Genomic DNA, 20,654 nt, shown 5'->3' on the forward strand with positions numbered 1-20,654 from the left:
TTCAGAATATTATGAATTCCATAATAATAATAATATATGATAATAATCTGGTTATACCATGATAGAAAAAAATAAGATAAAATTCTACGATTCTGTGATCAATGGTTTAAAATGAAGAAACATTTGGCAAAAAAAAAAAATTTACATTGTTTTTTGAAACATGGCAAATGATTTATTTGATTCTGTAAATCTTTTGGATACCAAAAACAAAGCAAAAAAAACATGAATTTTTATTAGCCATTTTGGATGACAAAAAAAAACAAGATTCATATTCATTTTTTTTTCGTCGAAATTGGTTTTTTTTTGTCAAAAAATTTCATCCGAATAATATACGACCAACAATGTGATCAGCACACCAATCACGAATGACAGAAGATAACGGAATGTGGCGCAAAAATCAATATCATCGATAAAATTACGTGCCAATAGAAAATTAAAAAGCCGAAGATTTGCATCACTATGTGGTGGATAACGTCTGATTTTTTTTAACAAAAAAAAAAAAAAAAACAGGAAAAAGTTAGAATTTCAATGTAGAACAGAAAAACAAAATTTACCTTTTCATTAAAATATTGGTGATAAAATTATGTCGTTTTATCATGACACTTTTTGCATGTGAAAATGTTGGAAATGAATATGGACCAAAATAATTACCGAATCCTGAATTACCAACACCACCGAATGGTAATTCATTGACAAGTAGATTAAAAAATAAATCATTCTTCACAATGGAACCGCTTGATGTTTCATTCTGAAATCTTTCAAATACATGATCATTATTGGTGAAAACATTTATGGACAATGGTTTTTCATTCTGTTTGATCAATGCCAATGCTTCATCTAATGAATCAACAGTGACAATCGGTAATATTGGTCCGAATATTTCTTTTTGCATTATTGGATCATTGAATGTAACATTAGCCATTATTGTAATGGGGAAAAAACCAGTCATCACATCGATATGGCCACCGATGACAATTTTTTCTTTAGTTGATTCCAAAAGTATTTTTAAATGTTCAAAATTTTTACGATTAACAATACGGCCATAAAATGGTGATTTACTTGCATCTGAACCATAAAATTGTTGCAAAAATTCTGGTATCAATCTAACGAAACGATCCTGAACTTTTTTCGTACATATTAAATAATCCGGTGCAATACATGTTTGTCCTTTGTTTACACATTTTGCCCAAAGAATTCGTTTGGCTGATTCATTGAAATCGGTCACATTATTATCTAGATATACTGGACTAATATATGATGAAAAATTATCATTGATACATTCAATTGATTGATTTAGTTGACCTACTTTTTACCGCCCAATTCCATTACACAAGGTGTTAGAAATTTACTAGCAGCATTATAAACAATTCTACCAATCATTGGTGAACCGGTAAAGAATATTAGATCAAAACGATTTTCCAACAAACGTGTCGATACATCAGCATCACCGATAACAATACGATAACATTCCTGAGATTCAATGAAAATCATCATTGTATTTGAAATTATAAGAAAACTTATTATTACCTCATCTAAATATTTTGGCAATAATTCCGTCAACAATCTTTCAGTGTTTGGTGATAATTCTGATGGTTTCAATATGGCACAATTTCCGGCAACAATTGCACCAATCAATGGACGTATCGACAATATCAATGGATAATTCCATGGACTAATAATCAATACAACACCTAATGGTTCATATTTAATATATGTAGAATCAAAAATATTCGTCATATGTTTAGTTTTTGTATATTGTAATCGTGTATGGTGATAAATATTATTCAATTGATAATCAATATCATTGAGCAATGGACGCATTTCGGAAATTGTTGCTTCTGGTTTGGACTATTAGTTTTTTTTTTTGGTCAAAATTAATTAGAATATTACATCATCATCATCATTATTCATTATGATCACAATACCTTATCCAAATCGGCCAATAAAGCGTCCATAAATTGGTCATAATTTTCTGTTAAACATTTTCGTAATTGTTTCAATTGTTTAATACGAAATTGAACATTTTTCGTACGATCAGTACAATATGTTTGTCGTGTTTTCCACACAATCATTTCAATTGTTGATTCATTCATTGTGGTCATCGATTTTTTGTTTGTTGGTGTTGATTTATTCACTTTGGACACACACACACACACACAGAGAACAACAACCAACCAATCAATGAATTTTACCCCAAACAAGTAACTGAAAACTTGAAACTGACTTTTATATTTATACATTACACACTATGTGTCTAAATATCCATTCAGAAGCAAGTTTTGTTTCAACTTTCTAAATCTGATGATGATGATAATTTTAAGCATAGAAATGGGAAATTATTTTTCCTGTCAACCAAAAAAAAAAAAAAAAAAAAAAATTTATTTTTCATGTAGTGTAGTAATACGTCAATCGATTTTTAAATCATTTTTTTCCTCGTCAATTCATTAATTTTTATTATTGCAATCAGAAAAAAAACCAATAACAAATAGAAAATTGGATATCACATTGGATTTTATTTTATTTTTTTTTTAAAACATGAAAAAAAAATTTTTTTTTTTTAACCAAATCAATCAATTTGGACAATTATTATAAATCACAAAACTAGTATCCATTAATTGACGAATAATATCGCCTAAATTATATTCTGGTTCAATAATAATCAAATATGATTGCGATTGATGTATTGATGCTGCTGCTGATGATGATGATGATGAGGATTCATTTTCATTACTGGCTCCATCAACAACATAATTATCATTCGATGATGATGATGATGATGGTAATATTGATCGACAATAAATATTCAACAATGTTTCAATTAAATCTTCTTTGATCGAATCTATTCGATAGAAAAACAGGAAAAATAAATTAATTTTTTTGTTTGTTTTGAAAATTGAACTTACCCATACCTGATGAAATCATCATCATATTTTTTAAAATCTTTACAAATTGTATAGCACTTGAATATTGTTTTGTTTGTATTAAATCACGTAGTTCAGCTTCATTTTCTTTACTTATGGTTGTCATTGATGATACAATCGATGAGAATGAATATTGTTGATCAGTGGTGCTAGTGGTAGTGTGATGGTCATCACCAATATATTTAATTAAATTTTTTTTCAATTCACCAATTTCATTTGAATGATTAATAACCATTGGATAATTGTGTATTGATTTGATTGAATCGATAAATTTTAAATAACATTCATATAATAAATATAGCTGAAAATGCATTCGATATAAATGTTGACATAATTTCGAAATTAATGTTGAATCCAATGATGATGATGATGATTCTGTATTGTTGTTGTTGTTCATTTTAAAATTTTTACATTCCAAAATACAGCCAAAAAGTTGATCTTTTTTCTCATTAAATGTTTCCCAATGTGCATGTAAACCCATAATGACAAATTGTTGTTCTTTTAATAAATTATCAATCATTGTGAATAATCGTTCATTCATATGGATGAATGGAAAATCATTTTGCATTGAAATTATATCCAATAGATCCATAAAACGATTAGCAATTGAACCATATTGTTGTTGTTGTTGTTGATTATTATTATCCATATGATTATTAACATTCTGTGTAAGTAATTCACATGATTCACGTGTTAAATATATGACACGTTTGAATGTATTTTTTAAAATTTTCACAATCAAACAATTAGCCTGTGCCATCATACGACCAGAATGATCATTGATTATTTGCATAAAATATTTTGAACATTGTTCTTCGGCTTCTGGATTCGACAGCAATATTATTGGCTGATGATTAGCCGCTGCAATCGATGATGAAACAGTATTCATTAATGATAATTCTGGTTCCGATACCAAACTATGTGATGATCCATGCGATATAAGACTAGCTGGTCTTGAATGTGTTGAAGAATTTTCATTAAATACAGGAATCTGATTATGATGTGATGAAAGATCATATAATGGTGATACACTTTCCACTTCATCATCCGATGAACATTCGTCGACATCATTTTTAGATAATCGTGGTGAATATGAATTCATCATCATCATCATCGATGATGTGGATGGTTCAAATGTAACATTGGTTATTTCATCATTCATTTTATTCGTTTTATTTGATGAAATATCATCGTTATCAAGATTCGATAACGATTTTCGTCGTACACCCCAATTGAAATTATCTAAACTTTCACCTTCTTGACTTTCAAGTTCATATTCTAGGAAATCAAATTCTTTGAAATAAGCAAATTCACCATGTGCCGTATCATCATGTTTACTATCACCGGATACATCATTATTTGTTGCTGACATATCTTCTGTTGATGAAGCCATAGATGATTTATGATTATCCATACCAACATCACTATTTTGGCTAAAAATGACCGATGGTGATTTTGGTAGGCCAACAATTCGTTTACCACAACGATTAAACAGGTTGACTAAACGTTCACGGATTCTAGTCTGTGTAGCTACTAGACTACTTCGTTTCAATGTAGAATTATTATCCACATTTACATTATGGCCACCAATTGTATCGGCATTTGTAGTGGAATTTTCATTACTTGGTATTGATTCATTATCATTATTATCGATGGGAAAATTATCACGAACTTCGAATAATTTATGTAGAATAAAATCACTTTTTTCATTACGATCACCAATCGAATTACTAACACCACTACTACTACCACCACCACCACCATTATTATTATCAATAGATGTAGCAATACTACTGATTGCAGAATCGGTACCAAAATCTTTACTAGTATTATGATTAGCGGCCATTTCTGTCATTGCTTGTCTTTTGGCAATGAATTTAGCACCAACAATAGGTGTTTGACTAATATCAAAGGTAAAATCCATTGTACGACCAGGTAATTCACGTTTAATACTACTACCAATACTACCAAATTCACTTTCACTAAATGTACTTGATGTCATACTCATACCATCCGAATATGAACCACAAGACACAATACTAGATATAATAGATGATGCATATGTTGAATTCGATGAATATGATGGTGCAGCCAATGTTGATGAACGTGTAACAGCCAATTTTAATATTTTCAATGCTTCTTTCCATTGTGGTCCTTCAATATATTTAGTGGCCACACGCATTAGATCATCATTTATCGATCGGCTACTACTATTCAGATCGATATAGTTAAGCATAAAATGTAAAATCGATAATATATGATTTAAGAATACGGCTGGTCCTTTTTCGGCAACCTATTTTTATTTTTAACAAATAAAAACAAAAACAAAAAAATCCAAAGTTAAAAATGGCCAAAAAAAATTATCATTTTTCTTACCTCAACCAAAAACGATATAATCATTACAAATGATCCGGGATATGCATCATATAGATATTTCACTACACATTTTGTCCATTGTGAATTTTCTTTACTAAAACAATGTTTACTATACAACGTCATAACGGTGGCCAAATTTTCCAGATTAATATTCGAATGTTCATTACACCATGCAGCAAAACTAACAGCCGCCTGTATACAAAGTACATTTGGATCATCATAATTATGTAACAGATATGGTAACATGGCCATAACATGAAATGGAAATGCTGTTTCAGATTTTTTTGGATCAATAACCGATATCTTTAGATATGGTGTTAATTTATGCAATAAATTGATTGTTGGTTCATAACACAAATTCGATGCTAAACCTTTCAATAATAATTGATGAACACCGGAAAAATTTGGCCATTTAATGTGGACGAAAATTTTTTCAATTTTCTCTCTACATTCAGGATCATCTAATGACATTTTTTGCAAACATTTATCCAATAATCGAATGGCCAATAAAAATTCATGTTCATAATCAGTTTCCAATATAATGACACCAATGCAGAAAAATTGTGCCAACATTGAATTCTTATCATCCAATGAATATGATTGATTATCATCATCTTCTTCTTCGGGTGGATTCTTCAATGATTGTGCTGATTGTGAACGACCCAACGATACATTGGCCAATGAATTTCCTTTGGAATTACGATTATCATTATAGAATGAATCAACATCTTTTGTTGTACAGAAACGTGGCCGATGTTCATCAAGAAAATTGAATCGTCTTGTTGGAAATGACATTGAATATGAAGTATTACTACGAGCAGGAACTTTCATCAAATGTTTAGCCATTGCACGTGATGGTCTTATTGTATTTGTTCCGGCCACTAATGTTGCTGAACTTTCAGCTGGATAAAGGCGATTAACCATTTGTTGTTGTTGTTGTTGTTGTAGTTGTTGATCAATATCGATTTGAAAATCTTGTTTTTCTTCCAATTGTTCATTAGTTTTATCTTGTTGTGGTTGTTGCGGCTGCTCTGAATTGTCAGCAGCGACATCAGTTTTTGAATCAGTATCAAAATGAAAATATTGATTTATCAATTCCAATATAGAACGTGGTTTCAGATCCAATGTATCCAATGCTGATTCTAATGTCAACATCAATTCTGTTACATAGCCTTGCATATCTTCACCTTGTTCAGAAACAGTTTCTACTAATCGTGATAAAATATCCGATAACATTGAACGATTAATTGGAATTTTCAATGCACGAAATATTTGTAATGAACGTCCAGCATAATGTCTTGATGAACATTGTAATGCTTGCCATAAACCGATATCAGCCCAACGATTTTCAATTTTAGCAAATGGCAATGATTCTTTGAATACACAAAGAACATGTTCAACAAATGTTGACAATTGTTCAGCTGATCGAATTGACCAAACTTTAGCCGTAATATCTTCATTATTCCATAATGGACCACCACGTTTTGATGATATAAAATCGATTAATGTTTTTATATAAAGATCTAATGAAAATCGTTGTGGACGATTATCATTTTGTTTCGAATCCACATTTTCATCATTTCGATTGGTCGATTTTTCTTCATTTTCTTCATCCTCTTCATCATCATCATCGTCGTCGTTGAAGGCCATTTGATCATCATCAACATTATCAGAATCATCTTTATCAATTTTCAATTGAATATCATTCAAATGAACAGAATCAGAAATGGTCACCGTTGTTGTTGTCGTTGCTGCAGCTGCTGCTGCTGCTGTTGTTGACACAAGATTTTCACTACTTTTTGTAAAAATTTTATCCAAATCCAATTCACTTGGATTCTTTCGTTCACCACCACCACCTGCTGTATGATTATTATTATTATTTGATTGATCATTAACATTATTGGATTGAAAATTCAATAAAATATTATTCTGTATGGAAAGACCAAAATTCTGTTGTTGTATACGATTTTTTAGCAGAATTCTTGCCACAGTAAGATTATCTTCATGTTTACAGCAAGCAACCAATAGATTCAATAATAATTGTTTACAATGTTCATATACAATCGGTTTACTATGATCCATGCCAAGAAATATTATATGCAACATAAGCGGTATATGTGGTGTCCAATCAACATGGATATCCTGTGTAATAACATCACTCATCAACATTAATGCAAGAAAACATCGATGAAAACCGATCGCTTGTTGTTGTTGACCAGGTAAACCAAGATTATTATTATTATTTGTACAATCTTTACCACTTAATAATTCTTTTAATGGTGCATAATAACCACCATATTCAGGCATTGGTAATGGTCTTGGCTGTGGTGTTGATGGTTTCATTATATAACGATCAGATATTGGTAATGAATCATCATTTGGTAATTCAATTGAACCATTATATTCATCAGATGATGAACTACCATTTAGGCTATCAAAATTTCTATATTGATCTATTGATTTATTCGTTATGGTGGTGGCAGTGGTGGTGGTGGTGATGGTGTTGTTGGTGGTGGTAGTGGCGGTCGCTGCACCATTCATATTTAATGTATCATGATCATAGGATTTTGTATGAAAATCTTTACTATGTCTTTTTGTATGTAATGTTCCTATTTCGGTAATTAATGCACTAGACGATGTATCACGACTATCATTAGTAACCGATGTTGTACCACCAATTGTTGTACGACGATGAATTGCATAATTAAAATTATGATGATTATTACCATTACCATGATTATTATTATTATTATTACAATAATCATTATCATCAAGATGTGTGGCTGAACATTTTCGATGAACAATACGAAAATATGGAAACGCTTCGGTACGTTCAGCATTGAAACTTAATAATTCAACAGCCTGTAAATCGGCCATTAATTCATCGATTACACGTTCTGGTTGTGCACGTGCTAAATAAATGGCAATACGTTTTGCATATGGTAATAATTCATTTGGTGATAGACCAGTCAAAATGAATAGATAACGAAATATAATCTTTAGGTTTGCCGGTCGATTCTGACATAATGATGCCCAAATTTTTTCCAATTCTTCTGGATAATTATCACCAAATTTTACCGTTATATAAAGAAGATTATTCAATATCATTTGTGTTGATTCAATTGATCCCCAACCATAGCGATAATAATTCTGTTGATAATGATGATGATCATCATCATCATGTGAATATGAATAATCCGGATTCTGTTGTGCAATATTTGGCTGACATGTTGTATCCAACTAATTGCATATTATATAACCATGGTATTAGAAATTGTAATAGATTATGGCAAACATTTGGCAATGCAGTTTGAATACGATATGTTATTTCACTAAATACAATCATTGTCAGCTGTGGATGTAGAATGGCCATTCTTTTTGATATTGTAAACATTGAATAACAATAAAGATCAATTAATAATGGTTCAAAACCTTTTATACTTGTTCCAGAACGATTATGATCATCTGTAATCATTGGTTGTTGCACATTGATTTGATCCATCATCACATCTTGTTGTTGCTGCTGCTGTTGTTGTTGTTGTTGTTGTGATGGTGATAATGATGTTTTTTTAGGCTGTTCTTGTAATAATCGACTATTATAATCACGAAAATTATTTGATGAATTGAAAAAAAATCTATTATCCAATATTTGCAATAATTGTAATGCTAATTGTTGTATTTCAATTCTTGGACAGGCAACATTGATCATGGTTACAATAATAATTGCAATATAACGATCACATGGATATTCACGTATGGAAAATATTGTCGCTAAAGCAATGAAACAGCTATCAGCAATTTTCGATGGCTTTGTATAACAACATTCAATTAACCATTCAAGTAATGGACCAGCTTCATTATTATTTTCCAATAATAAAATCAATGTTTCGAGACCAATATCATTGATACGTTTTTCCGTTGCATTCAATAGATTCAATAGCCATTGATAAAGATTTGTATTATCAAATAGATAATTTTTCGTTGAATCAAACATCATAGGTCCAGCCGTCAATACAGTAGCCATTGAACGTATGGATAAAAATTCCAATTCATTAATGAAACTAAAATCCAATAATAATTGTGTATCATTATTTTTTTGTTGATTATAATGATAATGATGATGATGATGATGACGATGTGGACTATGATGATGATGATGATTATGATGATTGTTTATCAATAACATATTACCATATTTACCACTCCAAGTAGCAAATAAATTAAAAAGATTTGAACGTAATTCACGTGATAATTTTGATTCACGTGTTTCAATTGGAAAACTTTTGATTAAATTACAAATAAAATGACAGAATGATTCTTTTATATCATTTGTATTACATTCTTTATCTGTTTCACTTTCAAAATATGATCGTAAACCATCAATATATTCAATCAATGTTAATGATAAACCAATAGGACATTGAGCAAATATTTTTCTTTCAGAAATAAATTTAAATAAACGACCAATCTGTATACGTAACATTTCACGTCGTTTACGGCGTCGTAGATTTTCCTGTTTTTTATCTATTGCTTCACGAAAATAAGGCATCAATTCTTCCAATAAATCTGGCAATGCATATGGATTGATTTGTGAAAGACCCAATATGACAGCATTTCTTAGATCAAATTGTTCGGCACGTAACAATGGAATAGTTTGTTTAAAAAGATTCTGTGCACTACTACCACGATTCATTATCGGTGAACGACTACCTTCAATTGATGATGATAATTTTTCTGATGATAATGAATCCGGTGATGCACAATTATCATTATTAACATTCGATAAATATGATGATACAGCTATTGATGATGGTGCAATACTACAGGCAAACATCAGATAAGATTTCCATAATTCAAGATAAAAATTTCTTTCATATGATGAAATTGATCGTTTCAGATTCGATGTTGTACGCAATATTGATGATGCACGATTATCATTCACCGGATTTGGATCAATATTCTGAAATAGGGTATTTGATCGTTGCCTAACAATTGGCCATGCAGCTGCAACAGCATTTGGACAATGTTTTATAACTTCAGCCATTAATGACATTAAACATATATTCCATGCATTCAATTTAAGATCATCATCATAATTCACTGTATTGGTCATCGATGTTAATGTTGTCGTTGTTGTTGCTGTTGTTGTTGATGCCGCTGTTATCGACGATTGATCCAATATTGTATTCTCTGTTTGCGATGAATGATGAATAGATTTAATTGTACCGGATTGTAGATTATTATTACCACCACCACTATTATTCATCGATGTTGTTGTCGATGTCACTGTTGTTGTTGCTGTTGAATCAATAATCATTTGTTGATGATTAACACCAGTACCACTGACAACGGTATTTGATAAATTTGTTACTGTAGATTTTTGATTCAATTGTTGTTGTTGTTGTTGATTATTATTATTTTCATTATTTACACGATCAGAAATCCATGAATTATTTGTACGTTCAGCTAACCATTGTAAATCAATTTGATATGACATTGCAATAATTGATTGACGTTCACTTGAACTAATGTATGGAAAACAATTTTCAATTATCATTGGACATGTAACATCGATTATTGTTGCAACAGGTTCATCATAATTTTTATTATTATTATTATTATTACCATGTAATAATAGATTCGATATGAAACGTACTTCTTTCAATATATAGCTTGCTAAACGACGATTTGGCTGTCGATAATGACATAACATTACCAATGCTAATCCTTCTACATTATATAATACGTTTGCATTTTGATCCATTTTAGCTTGTAAATTTTGATGAATCGATGATTTCGATGATGAACCAATTATTTCCGGTATATTGTTCAATAGTACTGGATTCGTTTGTTGATGCTGCTGCTGTTGTTGTTGTTGTTGTTGTTGAACAGTATTTTTCCATGATGTTAACAATTGCAACAACATTCGTAATGAATTCATTAATAAATCTTGATTTGAATCTTGTATTTCATGAAGAATAAAATTTATAAATCCTTCAATGACATCTTCACGCCAATCGGCAAAATCAACCACTAAATTCTGTAATGCTTGAAATGCAAGAACATTCATTTCTTCATCAATATTTATGGTTAATCTTGCCAATAGATCGATTAAATCAGATTTTGAAATACCATCCGGTATTAAACGTGGTATGGCTGCAACACATGTACGAAATAGATCAATTTTTGGTTTACGTTCACCACTAATCATATCATCTGGTTCTTTTACATTCTGTATTGATGTCATCATTAATGGACGACCAAATTGTTGATCCAATGCTCGTAATATATCACTTAATGTTTTTCTTACATATGGATAATAATGACTCATACCGATATTTTTAGCCATTTCATCGGTAAGCATTTTATTTAGAAAAGTTTTCTTCACACGTAATGTATTACCAGAAGGTAGTACGCCCAATGTTCGTGGCATAGGTGGTTCACCATCTTTTTGTTGTAAACTATCGGCAACCACTAAAAATGACCGTAAACCAATACTCATTCGTTCGGGTGTCAATACCATTTTGATTGATCGACCAACAGATAATAGATCGAATACTATTTCTTTCATTGCAAAATCTAATCTTTCCTGTGCAATAAATTGTATGATTTTGACAAAAATATTCAACGGTGTATCTCTTGGAACGACACCTTTTGATCCTTTCGGGAACAATGAATTAACAATTGAATGTAGACGTGTTTGTGTTGCTGTATTTGATTCACATTTAATACGTATCATATAAACCCATAATAAACGATAAAGTGATTCCAATGCAACACGTGACATTTTTGGATCACGATTTTTTAGATGACCAAGACACATTGCCAAAAAATAATGCCAATTTGTAAGGAAAAATGCTTTCTGACTAACACACAATAAACAGGTGACCAATGGAAACAATGCAAGACAATGTTTTTTCTTTGTACAAAGATCCAAACATGGTGAATATAGTAGTTCAACAAAATTCTTTAAACATGGAACATTTACTTCGTTTTTAACGGTCGCTGCAACCGGCACAAGAATTTCAACAAAAAGACCGGCCAATGCATGTTTAATATCTTTATCTTTGACTTCTTGAAAATATTGTGCACATTCATGCATAAATTGAAATGATGCTTCGAATTCTTCAATTGGTACCATTTTTATACGAAAAAATTTCATTCCCATCAACAATGATATTATGGAATGTGTTGTAATAGGGCCAGGATCACGTGAACGTAATTCATTAAATTCATTCATAAAACATTTACGTACAGATTGAAATCGAGAATGTGCCAACACGCCAATAACTTCGGCATAAAGATCGGCAATCATGTTGATATTGACCAGATTTGGATTCGATTGTGCATCTTCACGAAATTTAAAATGTTTGAATGCAAGTTTTTCAATATGATTAGTTAGATCATCATAACCAGGATGTAATGGTAATTGTTTAAGAACTTCAATCAATACTAAACAAAATATAAATTCAACGGCAAGATCACGTTTCTCTAACAAATAATAGATTTCAATATCCGAATTATCCAATGATTGTATGTTTGATTTGGTTAATGATCCAGATTTTGATGAAAATTGTGCCTCTTGATTTGTTTTGATTATTCGTTGATTTTCTTCAGCAAACACATCTGTTGCATCGATTTGTCGTTGATACCATTCAAATAATAAACGTAATTGTGATGGCAAACAATGTTCGGCTGCCGTACCGAATGCCGTCAACAATTGATCAAATATTGGATCTTCACCACGTTGTAACCATTTGGCCAATGGTTTTTCCAACGATTCAGACGTAAGTATTGTATCGATTTTTTTACCAGTTAATATGGTAAATTCATGAAATAATTTCCGTAATATTACTTCACCCGGTTTTTCCGGTAAATTATTATTGTTATTATTTTCAAAATGATTCATTATCATAACACATTTGATGATGATGATGATTCGATTTTTGTAACATCAAAAAATAATGTTGTTGTTGTTGTTGTTGTTGTTGATCATCTAGTTACAATTTTTCGTTGTAAAAAAAAAATCTTTCAATGATGATGATTTATGTTCAGATTGAAATTGTTGTTTTAAATGTAAAAAATTCAACGATTCGATCATCAACAAAAAACGAAATAAATAAAAACTTTTTTTTTCTCACCAAAACAAAACAAAACAAACCAAAAACACCACTAAACATGAAACCGTCAATAAAGGACGAAACCGTTATTTACAGGATTTCAATGATTCAAAGATCCAAAGATTCACTATGCATATACTTAATCATCATCATAACGAGGATATATATATAGCGAGATACCGCTGTATGTTTTCAGTGAATGACCCTTTGAAGATTTTTTTTTTGTTTTTGTGGCAGAAAATTTGTCCTCATTTTTGTTTTCTATTTAGTTTGGATAAAAAAAGAAAATTTTTTCTTATATATGATGATGACAAAGTTGTATTCAAAGTGTTGAATTTGTTTTTATTTTAATCACTAATATTATCGTTTGTGGATGGCATAAAAATTTTCAATACAAATCATATTTTGTTCCAAAAATTTCATTAAAAAAAAATTATGGGATTATCATCGGCAGCTCGTGGTCATATGCGTCCATTTGGTGGCCGTAGTCCACCATTTCTTGTTGCAACATTATGTGTTGGTATTTGTGTATTGGGTATCAGTTATTGGCGACTTGGTATTCAATATAATGATCTTGAAGATCAGCTACGACGATTGATACAGAAAAAAGATTCATTAGAAGCAAATGAATCATTCATCAGTAAACAATTAGAATTACGTGAAGAAAATTTCAGTGAAGCTAAAGTAAATCTGCAGAAAAAAGAAAAAGAATTATTAGATCTACAGAAACGTTTTGATGAACAATCAGAAATGTTGATAACGATGAAAAAAACCAATAATGATTTTGAACATACTGTGAATGATTTACGTAACAAAATGGAAACAAAAGAAACCATTATCAGTGGATTACGTGAAAAAAATCAAATTTTGATTGATGAAAATAAAAAATTAAAATCTGATTATATGGATGTAAAATCACGTTTAGATTCACAATCATCTAAACAACATATTCAATCATCATCATCATCTATTAAAAATGCTGATGAATCAATTTTAAAAGCTCAACAACAACAACAACAACAACTGGAACGATCTCAATTAACAAATGTGATACATTCACCACCATCATCATTGAATAATGATAATAATAACAATCCGATTCCATTACCACCAAAATTATCATCATTGCCATCATCTTCAATGGGTTCGAATAATAATAATAATAATAATAATAATGATGATAATAATAATGAAAATAATATTCCAGCACCTGGTATTGTTGTTGAAGCACAATCACAAGCTGTTGCTGCTATTCCAGAAACGATACATAAACAGCAACAACCACCACCAGAACAACAACAAAATTCTGATCAAATACATCATCATTCAAATGAACAAATTCAAAAGCCAAAAATTGATCCAGTTATAAAATTGATTAAAAATAATGTTGGTTCATTTGATGATAACAATGATCATCAAAGACAACCAAAATCGGCAGAAAAATTTGATGATAATCCTCCAGCTGATACTAATAATAATAATAATGATAAATCAATGATGATGATGTTTGATAATGTTGATAATGGTGGCGGTGCAATTGTTGGTACAAATGATGACGATGATGATGATGGAAATGGTGGTAAAATAATTGATGATAAAGATGCATTACTTGATTCAAATAATATCGATGATCATAATAATACTCTACTTTGATAGTTTAATCAAATTTTAGATTTTTGAAAAACAAAAAAAAAATGATGAAAAAAAACCTTGAAATATTCGATTAGGTTAGCCGATTTTCTTTTCTTATTTTTATCTGCATTTTACACCCACCCTTTCCTCTACCACCCACACTATTATATATGTATTATTATGTTATGATTTTGATTGATTGATAATAAAAACATTTCAATTCTGCATTTTATTTTTGTCGTTGTTGTAAATTTGAAGTAGAATCGGAAACATATTCTTGTTGAATAGATTTTGTTGATTGTAGATTATTATCATGATGATAATGAATATGACCATGTTGATGACAACTAATTGTCGGTGATGATGTTGATTGTGATTTTTGTCTTTTTTTTCGATCATCAATCATTTCATCATTATCATTATTGTGTTCACGAACATTAACATTCGATTCTTTAACAACATTACCAACAATAGTTGATGTTGTTGAAATAGTATGACAACGTGATAATGATGAACTTCCACTACACCACCAACTATAATTATGATGATGATGATGATTCGAATTTGAATCATTCATTGTCATTATTCGAATCGGTACTATTAGATTAAATTGTGGCCGTATCATTATTTTACGATAAAATGTTTTCAAATCATTCATTTTAAATAATGAATGTATATAACATTTTAATATGGATCGTACCTGATACCAATCACTTGTATATTGTCGTTGTTGATATTGTTTACGCATTATACGGCCAAATTTTCTAATTATATAGATTAACCAAAACATATTGGTACGTGGATAAAAACCTAACCAATCAGTTTGTACTTCTGATGCCATTGCTTTATATGTTTCATTTTGATGTGCTAATTGATTATTTGGACCGGCACAATATTCAAAATCTTTTGGATCAAATAAATGCGATAAATCACGATAATGGATTCGATTTTCTATTTTGAAAAAATAATAACAACAAAATGTATGTAAAATGATTCAATTATTTAATAATACACATTGAATTGAATTCTTACTGATTTTTAGACGTGAAAATGTTGTATCAATCACTTTGACCAATAGATTATTGGATGGCATCTGTATGAATTGATCATCATAAACATATGTCAATTGTTCGTATGGTGATTGTTTCACAAGTATATTGCCCAAATGAAGATCACGATGTTCAAATTCAAATACTTTTTCAGCAATCATGAAACCCAATAACAATTGTTTGGTCACCGATAGAATTTCTAATGGTTGATAATTTTCCATTTGATCATATAATGATTGGCCACAATCTTCCATTCGTATTGCTGCTACTTCAGGTGCAATACGTTTTTTTACAACTGATAATGGTTGTTTACTTTGACAATTATTCATTGTATTGCCATCATCATCATCATCATCATTTTCATCACCATCGTCGTCATTATCATTAACATTATCATCATCATCATCTTCATTGGCATCTTTTTTTGCTTTACCACCATCCAATGGTGGTTCCATTAATTTTCGATAATCAAATTTAAAAACACATTTTGTTTTTTTATCCGTTTTTTTTGCTGGAATTTCAAAATAATCCGGCATCATTGATTGATTGATTACATAACAACCATGAACAATTGGAAATAATGGACATTGATAGCCAAGTTTTCTATATCGAACACCAATATTCAGATATGATAGGCTAATCGATATACGAAATTCATTATAAGCATGTTTATAATTTGATACTGAACTAGATGATTTAACGCCAAACAAATTTTTAATAATTCCTTCACTGAAAACTTCAATAAATTTAATGATATTATCTTCACATATCGATGATGATGATGATGATGATTGTGTACCATCATGATGATGATGATGATTATTGGAAACCACACCACCAATACCATCGACGACTTTGGCAGCAACACTTGGATCCATTATTTTATGCCTATAAACTTGTGCATAAGAACCAGAACCAATATATTCAAAACGTTCGAATTTCGAACGTTTCGGAAATGCCTGTTCATAACCAACGGATATTTTTGGTATTGATAAATTCAATAATTTCGAACGAAATTTATCTTCATCAAGTATAAAATTAATCTATAATAATTGTCAAATTTCAATGAATCAATGATCATCATATGTGGGTGATTAATATTATTGATTATTGATGATGATAAAAACTTACAATTAATCGAAAATAATCTTTTTTAGATTTATCATCACGCTTCTGATGATGATGATTATGATGATGATGATGAACGATAATGTTTTTTCTTTTGTTATTCATTCTTGGTTTGTTTATTTTTTCCATTTTCTATCCCCTTGCTTTCAATCAATCAAACAAATCAATTTAATCGTCAAATATGAATTTAATGCTTGATTTGTGTACTTTTAAATTCTACATTCTCAATTTTTTTCGTTTTAATCAAATCAAAATCGAAATTGTTCATTTTGTTCAATTGTTCAATATTCAACAAACAGCAAGAAAAAAAAAATTCAAGGAAAAAATCAAAAAAAAATCAGCAATGTAAAGGACCAGGAAAAAAAATGATGATTCCTATATAATCAATATATATAGATTTCGAACGATTTTCCTCATACATTTCATCTGGATCATCAGTTTTTACAATGTTGAAATGAAATTTTCATTTCAAATTTTGTATCAAATATTGATCATTTTACAATCACACGTCAATATATACTATTTATGATGGACAAACGACTTCATTGGTTATTCTGTGCCATTTATATTGCCATAACAATGGTCGCTTGGTATGCTGGTTATCATGTATATCGTATAAATGGTATATATCAAGGACCAATACCGGAACAGGCAACCGATGAACTGTTAAGATATGTTTATCATCCATTAATGGGTTTATGTAAGTAAAAAAAATAATTGTTAATAATTTTTAATTTGAAATTCTTTTTTTTTGTCCTTAGTAAACATTGCTACCGTTTGGGCATTAGTGGCCGGTACAACTTTAGGCTGTGCTATTGGTATGATGGATTTTATGATGAGAAAATCATTGAAATATAATCTTATGATTATGTCAATCATGTTGAATGTATTATGGTGTATGTTGTATTTTCTTGATTGGGCCCATGTTATTGGTCATGATTGAAAACATTGATTGTTATAAATGAATATAGAATACTAATATAGAATCACATTTCATAATAAAAGATCATGTTGTGATGATCGTGGTGTTGAAAGATCCACTAATAATTGTGGCATTGTTTCTGTTTGTTGTTCATTTGGTTCTGGACTTTTATGACTATGACGATGATGATTATGTTGTTGTTTTAAATGTTGACGATAAAGACAATTCCAACAATGAATTTGTCGTCGTAATAATCTATGCAATGGAATTCGATGTTTTTTCAATAAAACAAATGGACTATTTTTACCATCGAATTTATCATCGGTATTGCCACTTTTTACTGTTGTTTCACTGGATCTTCTACTTGTTATTACACCATCATCATCATCATCATTGGTGGTTGTAACTGGTTGATTATTACCACCATCCGGAGGCGATTGATCATTATCATCATCACCACCATTATCATGATCATCGCCACCATCATCACCACCACCATTGTCTTGGTCATCGGGTAAACTTCTTCGCTGTCGTGGTTGTTGTTGTTGTTGAATTATATCAATCTGTCGACGAGCTTCAGTCATTGAATCCCATAAATGATCAATTTTTGAATGTAAATTCAACAACATATTTGTCTGTTGCCAACTTGTTTGCATATATGTTGCATAAAAATTTTTCGAATCATTTATCTCTTCACTAGTGATAAATTTTCGTTTATAATAAGCATGTTTCAATAGGAATACAAATTTAACGGCAATTGGATTGAAATATTCACGCATATCAACAGGCGGTGCATTTGGTTGATTAATAAATTGTAATGAATGATCAAATGATGATACACGAACCAATAATGGTGGATCATCTTCTTGGCGGCGATCTTCTTCTTTACGTATACGATATACTTTCCATGCATTTTGTACCATTGCAGCGCCAAAATTCTGTCGTAATGTTCCAGCTGTACTACATTCTTCTTCACATTTTAATGCTAATGCTGCACCAACAATACCGGCCGGTAGACCGAATAACCAAACACCAAGTATCATGGCAAATGCAGTGACAATTTTACCGGCAGTCGTTACTATCAATCAAATGATAATTAATCAATCAATAAATTGAAGAAATAAGACATCAAAAAAAAACTTACTTGGAGCAGCATTACCATAACCAACGGTTGTAAATGTAACCACTGCCCACCATACTGAATTAGCGACAGTATTAAAATATGAATTAAATGGTTGTTCAATGAAATACATAAGAAAACCGAATGAAAATACCCAAACAGCACAATAATAAATGGATACCATTAGTTGAAATCTTTCTGACCAAATTGCTTTCCATAATAATCGAATCATAACAGAACGATTCTGTAGAAACCAAATCATACGAAAACCACGTAAACCAGCTGCCAATGGTAGCCAAACACAATCCATTGCAACAACGGCAATCGTCACACCGATAACAGCCATATCCATCATATATAATGGATTTATTAACATCCAATATATTCCATATGGACCAGAATATTGTGGCAATACAGTAGATGACCATACATTCAATATGAATTCTGAACAAAATATGATCAAACAGGAAAGATCCAACCAGAAAAGTACAATATATTCAGTTTGACTACCGACATCTATGAATGGGTAGATGAATTTTTTTTTTAAATTTTTAAAAATTTTATTAAAAAACAAACAATAAAACTTACCAATTTGCATAAACATTGTGACCAGTATACATACAGTAATCAACATCATCATGAAAATTTGATAACAAATACTTAGCCAATGTCTTGGCACATGTAAAAACATGTATACAACATATTTATTTCTTGGTGTATTGATCAATCGTACCAATAATGGTTGATGAAATTGTATCATGATTTTTTTTCTTTTTTTTTGGTTGGTTGGTTGGTTGATTGGTTGATTGATTGATTGATTTAAAAATATTTTTCCACACACAACGACACAATTGCAAATGAAATGATTTTGAATATTTTCATCGATAAAGCCATTGATTTTTGAATGACTAGGATCAATTGATTCAAGGCAAAATTCAGATTCGAAATGATATGCATTCTGTTCTGCATATTCATCGATCATCATCATCACCAATCAATAATAATTCAGGTCAAAATTGTTAAACAAATGATTAAATGATTGAGCAAAAAAAAAATTCTTTTCATTCAATCAAATAGCTAAACAATCGATTGATTTTCATTTATTATTAAAATCGATATATATCAAAAATTCCAATTTTCAAAAACATTGTCGAATTTTTTTTTTTGTTTCAACACAAAATGGGTTTATTCGATTTTATTACTGGCCTTTGTATTATGATATCAATATTATTCGGTGTATTTTTTTACGTTTGTTGTGGTGGCCGTTCAAGATCATCATCATCATTTAGTCGTCGTTCACGTAAATCATCATTATCATTATCATCATCATCATCGATGAAAACATTGTTTTCATTAGGTTCATCAAAAGCTCTAAGTAGTAATAAT

At 30.3% G+C, this 20,654-nt stretch overlaps 6 protein-coding genes across 8 annotated transcripts; 2 read left to right on the forward strand and 4 right to left on the reverse strand.

Annotated features, from left to right (window-relative positions):
- Window positions 1–212: 212 nt before the first annotated feature.
- On the reverse strand, window positions 213–2,153 carry LOC124497638 (aldehyde dehydrogenase family 3 member B1-like). The gene is made up of 5 exons (XM_075734084.1): window positions 1,926–2,153; window positions 1,528–1,848; window positions 1,307–1,470; window positions 555–1,247; window positions 213–475 (listed from the first exon to the last, which is right to left on the reverse strand). The coding sequence occupies exons 1-5, from the start codon at window positions 2,100–2,102 to the stop codon at window positions 307–309; spliced, it is 1,524 nt and encodes a 507-aa protein (XP_075590199.1). The 5' UTR covers window positions 2,103–2,153; the 3' UTR covers window positions 213–306.
- A 340-nt stretch (window positions 2,154–2,493) lies between these two features.
- Window positions 2,494–13,363, reverse strand: fry (microtubule binding protein furry). The gene is given in 4 exon segments (XM_075734411.1): window positions 2,494–2,839; window positions 2,904–5,214; window positions 5,298–8,534; window positions 8,536–13,363. Coding segments are annotated over 4 exon segments (10,494 nt in total). The 5' UTR covers window positions 13,213–13,363; the 3' UTR covers window positions 2,494–2,570.
- A 285-nt stretch (window positions 13,364–13,648) lies between these two features.
- Window positions 13,649–15,278, forward strand: LOC124497751 (uncharacterized). Of its 2 annotated transcripts, XM_075734078.1 has the most exons (2): window positions 13,671–14,561; window positions 14,625–15,278. In XM_075734078.1, the coding sequence occupies exons 1-2, from the start codon at window positions 13,853–13,855 to the stop codon at window positions 15,068–15,070; spliced, it is 1,155 nt and encodes a 384-aa protein (XP_075590193.1). In that variant the 5' UTR covers window positions 13,671–13,852; the 3' UTR covers window positions 15,071–15,278. The 2 variants fall into 2 exon arrangements, with proteins under 2 accessions (XP_075590192.1, XP_075590193.1); XM_075734077.1 differs by having other exon boundaries at window positions 13,649–15,278.
- On the reverse strand, window positions 14,781–20,262 carry LOC124497752 (uncharacterized). 2 transcript variants are annotated; one of them, XM_075734076.1, is made up of 4 exons: window positions 19,857–20,262; window positions 19,293–19,784; window positions 16,082–17,119; window positions 14,781–16,000 (listed from the first exon to the last, which is right to left on the reverse strand). In XM_075734076.1, the coding sequence occupies exons 1-4, from the start codon at window positions 20,254–20,256 to the stop codon at window positions 15,279–15,281; spliced, it is 2,652 nt and encodes an 883-aa protein (XP_075590191.1). In that variant the 5' UTR covers window positions 20,257–20,262; the 3' UTR covers window positions 14,781–15,278. The 2 variants fall into 2 exon arrangements, with proteins under 2 accessions (XP_075590191.1, XP_046917386.2); XM_047061430.2 differs by lacking the exons at window positions 19,293–19,784; window positions 19,857–20,262 and adding an exon at window positions 17,230–17,430 and having other exon boundaries at window positions 16,082–17,141.
- On the forward strand, window positions 17,629–18,301 carry LOC124497502 (uncharacterized). Its single transcript, XM_047061160.2, has 2 exons — window positions 17,629–17,926; window positions 17,988–18,301. The coding sequence occupies exons 1-2, from the start codon at window positions 17,752–17,754 to the stop codon at window positions 18,167–18,169; spliced, it is 357 nt and encodes a 118-aa protein (XP_046917116.1). The 5' UTR covers window positions 17,629–17,751; the 3' UTR covers window positions 18,170–18,301.
- LOC142597804 (uncharacterized) lies at window positions 18,220–19,233 on the reverse strand (the record flags this gene model as incomplete). The annotated part of the gene is made up of 1 exon (XM_075734081.1): window positions 18,220–19,233. A coding segment is annotated over one exon (1,014 nt), but the record flags the coding sequence as incomplete, so codon positions are not given.
- Window positions 20,263–20,654: the final 392 nt, after the last annotated feature.

Source organism: Dermatophagoides farinae, chromosome 9 (assembly GCF_024713945.1).
Source record: "Dermatophagoides farinae isolate YC_2012a chromosome 9, ASM2471394v1, whole genome shotgun sequence".
Lineage (NCBI taxonomy): Eukaryota > Metazoa > Arthropoda > Arachnida > Sarcoptiformes > Pyroglyphidae > Dermatophagoides > Dermatophagoides farinae.